At 41.9% G+C, this 10,000-nt stretch overlaps 1 protein-coding gene across 8 annotated transcripts in view; it reads right to left on the bottom strand.

The window, feature by feature from the left end:
• The window catches only part of akap9 (A kinase (PRKA) anchor protein 9), a 136,542-nt gene that overhangs the window by 71,606 nt on the left and 54,936 nt on the right, over nucleotides 1-10,000 (bottom strand). For all 8 annotated transcript variants that reach the window (XM_084131587.1, XM_084131592.1, XM_084131589.1 and 5 more), the window contains 5 exons: nucleotides 9,696-9,785; nucleotides 9,254-9,366; nucleotides 8,908-9,095; nucleotides 5,847-6,043; nucleotides 1,018-1,180 (listed from right to left, as the gene is read on the bottom strand). In XM_084131587.1, coding sequence (XP_083987713.1) covers nucleotides 1,018-1,180; nucleotides 5,847-6,043; nucleotides 8,908-9,095; nucleotides 9,254-9,366; nucleotides 9,696-9,785 — 751 coding nt within the window. The remainder of the gene's footprint in view (nucleotides 1-1,017; nucleotides 1,181-5,846; nucleotides 6,044-8,907; nucleotides 9,096-9,253; nucleotides 9,367-9,695; nucleotides 9,786-10,000) is intronic.

Raw genomic sequence — 10,000 nt, 5'->3', positions numbered from 1 at the left:
CACTCACACACACACACACACACACACACACACCTTCAGCCCTGTGCAGCTCCATTGCCAGTTGTTCTCTCGCTCTGTTCTCCACACACACACACACACACACACACACCTTCAGCCCTGTGCAGCTCCAGTGCCAGTTGTTCTCTCGCTCTGTTCTCCTCACACACACACACACACACACACCTTCAGCCCTGTGCAGCTCCAGTGCCAGTTGTTCTCTCGCTCTGTTCTCCTCACACACACACACACACACACACACACACACCTTCAGCCCTGTGCAGCTCCAGTGCCAGTTGTTCTCTCGCTCTGTTTTCCTCACACACACACACACACACACACCTTCAGCCCTGTGCAGCTCCAGTGCCAGTTGTTCTCTCGCTCTGTTCTCCTCACACACACACACACACACACACACACACACACACACACACACACACACCTTCAGCCCTGTGCAGCTCCAGTGCCAGTTGTTCTCTCACTCTGTTCTCCTCACACACACACACACACACCTTCAGCCCTGTGCAGCTCCAGTGCCAGTTGTTCTCTCGCTCTGTTTTCCTCACACACACACACACACACACACCTTCAGCCCTGTGCAGCTCCAGTGCCAGTTGTTCTCTCGCTCTGTTCTCCTCACACACACACACACACACACCTTCAGCCCTGTGCAGCTCCAGTGCCAGTTGTTCTCTCGCTCTGTTCTCCTCACACACACACACACACACCTTCAGCCCTGTGCAGCTCCAGTGCCAGTTGTTCTCTCGCTCTGTTCTCCTCACACACACACACACACACACACACACACACCTTCAGCCCTGTGCAGCTCCAGTGCCAGTTGTTCTCTCGCTCTGTTCTCCTCACACACACACACACACACCTTCAGCCCTGTGCAGCTCCAGTGCCAGTTGTTCTCTCGCTCTGTTCTCCTCACACACACACACACACACCTTCAGCCCTGTGCAGCTCCAGTGCCAGTTGTTCTCTCGCTCTGTTCTCCTCACACACACACACACACACCTTCAGCCCTGTGCAGCTCCAGTGCCAGTTGTTCTCTCGCTCTGTTCTCCTCACACACACGCTCCTGAAGCTCCTCTTGTCTGCGCAGAAGCTCCTCCATCTCCTCATTATGCCTGAACTTCTCCCTCATGAGCTCCGTCTGCGTGATCCGCGCGTGTTCCAGCTGAGAGAGAGACACACACACACATTACGACTGGGCAAACACACTCAAACCAGTGCTTCAGATTAAATGATACGCATTACAAACATTTTTTAAAATTAATTTCAATTTAATTTGCAAACTAAACTTCCAGACGGATCTTGAACTGGGGAACGCAGGACTTACTCCTTTATAACATAAATACATGAAATAATCACAAAAAAACAAACAAACATGCCTGTATTAATCAGACACCAGTGCCATGAGAACTCCTAATATCTACTGTAATAAAGAGTTTCAGGAGTGAAGTACAGTAATGAACATTCATCAATACACCGACGAGCGGAGCTTCATTGCAGTCTCACTGTGAGCTGCGTTATGAGTGTGTGTGCTGTTATGAGAATGAGAATCAGTGTGTTTATAGTACATTACTCTGTGCAATTAACAAAAAAAGCATCATAATATATAGAGTTTATTATCCCTGAGTGATTATTTCTAGTATTACCAGAAAGGAAAAGAAGATGCATGATGGTTTATTAGGAATATGGAACATGTGAAGCTTGTTTTCAGAATAAAAGCCAGAATTTAGACCTTACAATAGAAGTGATTAATACACTACTGATCATAACTGAGGGGTCAGTAGGATTTAAAAAAAGGATATTAACACTTCTAATCAGCAAGGACGCATTAAATTGATCAAAAGTGACAGTAAAGACATTTATAATGTTACAGAAGATTCTATTTAAAATAAATGCTGCTCTTTTGAACTTTCTATTCATCAAAGAATCCTGAAATAAAAATGTACCACACTTTCCACACAAACATTGATAATAATGAGAAATGTTTCTTGAGCATCAAATCCTCATATTAGAGTGATTTCTGAAGGATCATGTGACACTGAAGACTGGAGTAAATGACACTTTACTGTATGTTCACATTAGGGGCGCAACGGTTCGAACTGTATCACAGGTTTAGCTTCAGGGTTTCGGTGTGTTCAGGGAAACTACTGTCAAAGAAAATAAAGAAAATAAGAACCAATGATCTAACCACAAGCAAAAGCACTAATATATACAATAGAGCAAAGATACTGATAAAATAAACTGTGTTTTTCAGGTTTTCAGGGTCGGGCTCACATTAGTTTCCAGGTACAGAAACTGAATAAAGTATATAAAGTATTTGCTGTATAAATTAAAGCTTTATCCTTATTAAATGTACAAAAGCCATTCAATGCAGAGCTGTGAGTGATTTACTTCTCTTCTGTTGTTTGATTAACATTAAAAACAGACGACAGGAATATTAGCTGTCACTTTAAGACATAATGCAAGTTATATAAGTTATATTAGTTCACTGAAGGCATAGCAGTGTGTGTCTGCTAGGATCCTCATCAAGACGGACATGCTGACATCACTTCTGTGTGAATTCCTCCATTCATGTGCAAGACTTGAAAGAGATATCAACAATTATTAGCAGAAACATACATTAGCGGAACGTGTTATTTTCAGCGAATCAGACGATAGATGCGTCATCAGATCTGAGGTCAGAGGAGAGCGGCGGGTCGACGTCCAGAGCTCTGACAGGCCGTGCACATGCTCCACTCGTCTGATCTCCGAGTGCTTGATGTGGTGGAAGAGCGAGAAGCTTCGACAAAAGGACTTTATAAAAACACGCCAGTGAGACTGATCTCGTGTTACACACACAAAACACTTCATACACAGAAACACACCCTGGAATCTCATTACACTGCAAGTCAACGTGTACAAAAGCTCTTATCTAGCGATATAGACACTGAACGTCTATAAAACCTTCCTCCGCATGATTCTCAAAGGTCGAACTCGATCTCCCGTGACCTCCGGATCCTCACACACACACACACACACTTACTGTATACGGAGGAGTGGGAAGCGAGATCCTGGAGACGACTTTGAGCAGGTGTCCGTTGTCGCGCCGGTTGACGTGTGAGATCTGTGTGTGCACCACTACGGCGTTCTTCTCGTGGAGCAGGTGAGAGAGCGGGAAGGGTCTCGGCAGCGGGATGCGGGACTCAACCTCGTAGATATCCTGATCCTGACTGTCCAGCCAGCTGTCCTTCACAAAGTGGGAATCCCAAAACGTCCGATAGGAATCCATCGCGACGATCTTCTCGTGATCCTAAAGCGGAGACGTTCGAGGCTAATCGTCAAGCGACGTGCGAGTGTGTGACGGAAGAGTCTCCGTGTTGGTAAACACACACGGGAGATTTCGCATGGCCGGTCAAATCCCGAAATATCCCAGTGATTTTAGAGAGCTGTGTCTATAGTAAAGCACAAATCCCGAAATATCCCAGTGATCTGTGTCTAAAGGAAAGCAAAACTCAGAGCAACCTGTAGCCAAGAAATCCAAACAGGAGAGTTGTAAAACCACCAGGACTCTCTCGTTCACTTTCCCTCTGTTACTCCTGCTGGAAACTCATTAACAATTCCATGCTTCCGTGGCAACGATCCGCTGGGAAAAGGCAGGGCCTCATTAACAAGTGAGAACAGAGAATAGCAGCGCTCCGGGGGGAGATCATCTCTCTCTCTCTCTCTCTCTCTCTCTCTCTCTCTATTGGTCTCTCTCTCTCTCTCTCTCTATGTCTCTCTGTCGGTCTCTCTCTCTCTCTCTGTCGATCTCACTTCCTGATTAGTGAACATGTGTGAGAGACGTCAGTGAAGGCGGAGTCACACGGCCAGCAGGTGAGTGAACACACACACACACACCCTTCCCGAGCCGGTCCGACCAGATTCCTGCTCCTCATAACTGAGAACGAGACCTTTAAACACTTATAACTCATGAATGTGGTGTTTTCGTTTGGCTCGAGTCATTATTTTCTCTTCAAAGTCTCCCTGATAAACACATTATTGATTAACTTCTCCTCCCACACCTCGACGCCTCCACATCAATCTTCATTCCTGAACAAGCCATTACATGATGAACTCCGCAGATCCATTACGACCCCGAACACAGCATTACACACTGGTCTCCTCCAGCCCTCACTTCTGCTGGATGTGTGTGTCTGCGATCAGGGGTTGTGTTGATTTACGGTGGTTTTGTTGCGTTTTATTATTGCTTCACAGAAGATTGGCTCTGATAACATAAGATAAGGTTTAATCTTTTAGATGCAAAAGGCAGTTATAAATTTGCATGTACCATTTATACTGTGAAAAATAAATATACGGAAAATATTATTTGGAAACTTTCTACTCTAATACTGAACTATGTATTATTTATTTGTTTATTTTAATCTATGTTTTATCTTTTTTATTTATTTATTTATTTTTAATTGAACTTTTATAATGTTTTTTTTTTTAGCTTTTTATTGCTTATTTTATTTATTAATATACATTTTTTAATCTAACATTTTTTATTTATTGTATTCATTTATATATATATATATATATATATATATATATATCAAATTTTAATCTTAATCTATTTTTATAATTTATTTTAAACATTTATTAAAAAATAAAAAATCTATTATTTGTTATTGATCTATATACTCATTAACTAAAGTACTGTATATTATTTATTTGTTTATTTTAATCTAATTGTATTATTTTATTAATTTACTAATATTACATTTTTATTTTAATCTACTTTTATTCACTTTAATATTATTTTTATTATTATTTATTTATTTTAAATCTACTTAAAGCTTTACCCAGGTTTTCTCTGCACATTTCCAGGGATCCCCGTTTGAATCCCACATTCTCCACATGCTCATTTGCTCACATTTCAAGTCGAACAGGATCTGATCCGATCTTTAAATCTGTGGTATAAAATATCAATATTATCAAGTTCAGCAGTGAAGATATGAATCTCTGGACAGGAAGTGATGATCAGAGCGAAGCTGACAAAAACTACTGGGAAAGAGTGTTTCGCTTTACTTCACACACACAGCTTTACGCATGTTAAGCTGCTGCCACGGAGACCAAAGCATTATGCAAATCAGCTGGTATCTACCGGCGACCGGAGCGGAGGCTCCGCCCACTGTGTCCTGTGAGCACTGATGCCTCATGGGAGTGTTCGTTCATCTGATGTAACCAGCAGTGTTAGTTAATGATCCAAAGACAATGTGTTTAACCAACATATACGCTCTAAACATGACCTAATCCTGCTTCAGAAACAGCCAACACTCATATTACAATACACATTTAATCTAATATTCAACAATATTATTGATCTCCTACTTTGACAGCATTATATGAGAACTGAACTGAGATGGACGATGACATCACGGTTTTCTCCAGAGCGGCTATATATATATATATAAATGAACTGAATTAATAACTTTTAAAAAATGAACTCACTTAAGCTGGACTGTGACGCTATTTTCTTCTGGAAACAAACTTTGTTGCATTATTTTCCTGTTATCACTGTAAAGCTGCTTTGAAAATAATCTGTATTGTAAAAAGCGCTGTATAAATAAAGGTGACTTGACTGAATTTGAAGCTTGTGACACACAAACGTGCACATCAACCCGATCACGTTTAGCGTTCATGTAAACACTACGTTCGGATTCATCAATCGGAATGAATTCAGTCCGACTGAAACAAAAGTTGTGCATGTAAACGCAGCCACTGTCACATGATCCTTCAGAAATCATTCTAAGATGCTGATTTGAGCGGTTCACAGTCGAAGCGTTAGTTTTGTCTCCCTGTGCTTGCCGTACCTGAGTGGTGGTGTCAGTGATGGCGATGAGCAGCTTCTCTACGGCGCTCTGCAAGCGTGTGCTGATGCTCATCAGAAACTCCTCCCTCTCCAGCTGGAGCTCCGCCCCCTGGTGCAGAAGCCCCGCCCCCTGGTGCAGAAGCCCCGCCCCCGGGATCTTCAGCGTCTCTGCTGAAAACATGCTGACGTCATCAGCGTCTGTGTACGGGACAGAAGAGATTCGCTGGGTCACTGATGACATCAAAACATCGAGTAATAGAGCTGATCGTATCCACGTTCGTCTTGATGCTGCTTTCTGTCGTTATCTTTAGAAACAGGCAAAATATTACAGAAATAAAAGGCAGAAGTTCTGCATCCTGAACTGGCCCGGACTGACATGACGGAAAGGCCGCTGTACCTGAAAGGCCCACTGAAGTGCTTTGGAACGCACAGCTTTGTCTGATGCGTTGAGGTCATTTCCACTGAAACAGAAGCTAAGGCGGGACATATTGAATGGCTCCTCCCCCTTTTCAATAGCCAATAGCGTTTAGTTCACCTCAGACTGACAGCACCAGGGTTGCTGTACAATGCTAAATCAGATATATGTACAATAAGTTTCTTTCTGGAAAAAATAGTGCACTGGGTTTAATGTGTCGTTTATTGAGATCTACTGATATATTGTTAGTACGGAGAATTTTCACGTGAATACATGCATAGATCCGTGAAACGTTCTTGTGCACTTTAATGGTGTAATGGTAGAGCTTTTGCCAAGCATGTATAGTTTAATTTAACATTTTTCTCATCAAAAGCGAATATGTTCATCAGTGGTTGTATGTCAAGCAGGGACACGTTTGGGTGTAATTTCTTTTGTGATTTCACCAGAGCGAATAGAGAGTCTCCGCAACTAAATGCTAATTTTGTCATTGTTTTGGAAGCTTATTCATAACCTTAAGGCTAACATATTCATACTGAAAGCTAAAAAACGTACATTTTGACTTCAGGGGGCCTTTAATCACGCTATAGTCTGACTAGGCGTCACTAATAAAGCTTGATATGTTCTGCAAATGATGTTTTTGTGAGACATGACAGACAGCAGATTAAGACGAGCAGAAGAATGGATCACAAACAGACAGTTTTGGGTGTCGAGTTACAGGAGTAGTCGATCACATGACACGAGACGTCCCTTAACACGCCCAAACACTCTCTCCCTGTGTGCCTGGGTCACATGACCTCGCCTCAACAGTACACAAAACATCTCTATGCAAAGACAATGAGTCAACAGAAAGGGACAAACGAGACGGACAGGATCTGATGTGGCTTCACTGGTTCCTACATGTCAATTAAACGGTCCTGTCATCTGTGATTTACCCTTCGCAGACGAGCGGCGCTGGGCCTTTAGTGTCTCTGACTAAGCCACACGACAACATTTCAGCTGAAAACACAAAGAGTGCATGCGTGACTTGAAGTGACTGGAAGTGATGTCACTGTTGATTATAAAGCTGAAGAAAGATTTCAAATTAAATAAAAAGTAGGGCTGGGAATCTTCAGGAATCCCACGATTTGATTCAAATCGATTCAGAATCAAATTTCAATTCGATATATGCAGAGATTTAAAATCTATGATCAAATCTAAAATCAAATCTACGCATATACTAGGGCTGGGTAAAAAATATCGATTTCTCGATTTTAATCGATTGTCATTTTTACGAAACGATATCGATTCTAAATCCCAAGAATCGATTAGTCATCCTGTTTTCAGTGATGAATGAATGTAACATTGTAGCGCATCCCATCCAATAAATCACAATAATCTTTGTGCTTTGTTATTATTGATATGAAACAAAGTCTCAGATTTCAAATTAAGTCCATTTTCTTACGAAATTCAAAAACATAATCACCGTTGTGGCGCTGTGGCGTGAGATCGCTCTGGCTCAGCTCTAGAGCAGCACATGATCTTCTCTTCCGCCTTAATAACACCAGTTATAGCACGAAATAAACATGAATGAGCATCTGAAAGTGTGTTAAAGATAGAGTACAACTTATCGAAGTCCGTATCATGTGACATGGAATCGCTCAACCAGTGTTTCCGTGGAAAGACGTTAGTAAACAATGTCATGTAACGTCACATTTACCTCAGAAAAAACATATCCAGTGACCATAAACTCGTTAGTCAGCTAGAAAAATTAACTCTAGAGAGGAGCATTTTGTTAAATATATGCACCATATTACATATTCATTATATTTTTTAATGTTCTGCATGTTTGAATAAATCTGGAAAGTTTTTTATGAGCCACCATTTAAATTTTTGTATAATTTCATATAACTTTATTATTATAAAAATAAATAAAAGTGTATTTTAAGTGTTTGTATACAAATCAGTTAATTTTTACTCTTCAATAGTATAGTAGGCTAATGACTGACTCCCATAGTTTACAATAATAGTGAAGAGATTTGTTTTCCTTGAGAAAATTTGCAATGTATTGAACCTGATATCCAAAATAATCGAATTGAATTGCAAGCTTGTGAATCAAAATTGAATCGAATTGTGAAATTTGTGTCAATACCCAGCCCTAGCATATACTGAATTGAAATTTGATTAAAAATCGAGCCTCGAACAGCAGCTGTTAGTCCCAATCGAGCCTGAGCTTACTTACTTTAACTTACACACACCGCAGAACTGCGTTCATTTAATATAGAGTTCATATTCTCCTCTCACACTTCCTGCATCATTAAAAGAGTGAGCATCAAGACGACAGACACATCTATGAGTGACCATCATCCGGGTCGGGGTGTCGCATCTTTATCGGCAACACTTGATCCATTAATACTAACACTTTCTCTTCTATTCTATATCTATTATATTTATAAATTTTAAAAAAAAAGTACAGGTACTGCGTTAGATTAAACTGGGAAGGGTCACAGCTCTTGCATATTGCTGTCCTACTGTTAGTTTCACTGCTTCTGTTGCTCTCATATGTACGTCGCTTGGATAAAAGCGTCTGCTAAACTAATAAATGTAAATGTTTCCCAAAAGCTGATCAGATGAACAGATGAAAGGGTTTGAGGAGTGTCGTGTGTCTGACCTCCAGCAGGTCCGGGTCTGAGCCGCTCCGCTGGGGTCATGTGACCGGCCTCCGCTGGGGTCATGTGACTCGGACTGGCCTCCAGCATGGCCTCCACGTGCCCGATGGTCTCCTCCGCGGCCGCTGTGGTCTTCAGCACCTCCTGCAGAACCAGAACCAGACGAGCGTTCGCCTCGCGCAGCAGATCCCTAGAAGAAGAACACCACTGATGACTGAGAGATCTGTGTGTGTGTGTGTGTGTGTGTGTTTATCTGTCCTTCATCTATCTGTGTGTCTGTCTGTCAGTCTATCAGTTCTAATGTTCCAATGTCACCAAACTTTTTCATCAGCTCTAATTATTCCTCACCGCTCTGTGATGATGTCATCAGATGCGAGCTCTGGGTCAGATGACTGTGATGTCACGCTCCTTCCATGACCTTTGCCCTTTATCACCTCCTCCTCTTCCTCTGCCTCTTCCTTCTGGAGTTTATGCACAGGCAGAAAAGAAATGGCACATAAGAAGCCCGTCATTTAATCACAAGCAGCTCAAACTCTTTCAATAGTCTTTATATCGAGATGCGTTCGTCAGGCCGAGCGCAACGAACACGCAGAGTCAAACACACACACACACACACACACACACACAACAGCAGACGGGGATTTCACTGCTGCCATAGCAACAGCTGCACCTGAGAGGAAACATAGAAAGGTTTCTAAGGTGACAGACGCCACCTGGTGGAGGAGGACAGTAAACACACACTGTACTGGTGTGCAATATAGACTACACCACACACACACACACACACTACCTGCTCTGTCTGTGTGCTGCTGCTTTGCATGCTGGGAAGCGGTGGTTCATCTCTCGGCCTCTCTCTCTCCTTCATCTGCTCCAGCTCTCTCTGTGTCACACACACACCGATGTAATCAACACACATTATTAATAATGATTCATCAGCGCACAATATTCAGAAGAACTAAAGTCTTTCATCAAACTTCTTCACCTCTGACACAACCTTTCATTTCTGCTGATGTAACAAAGACAGGAAAGACGGGAAAATGTTTATGATTCATATCACAGCCTAACATTTTATAACTCCGTTCAATCATGGCGGAT

Source organism: Abramis brama (assembly GCF_963993115.1).
Source record: "Abramis brama genome assembly, chromosome: 12".
Classification (NCBI taxonomy): domain Eukaryota; kingdom Metazoa; phylum Chordata; class Actinopteri; order Cypriniformes; family Leuciscidae; genus Abramis; species Abramis brama.
This window is presented reverse-complemented; position numbering and strand designations above follow the sequence as displayed.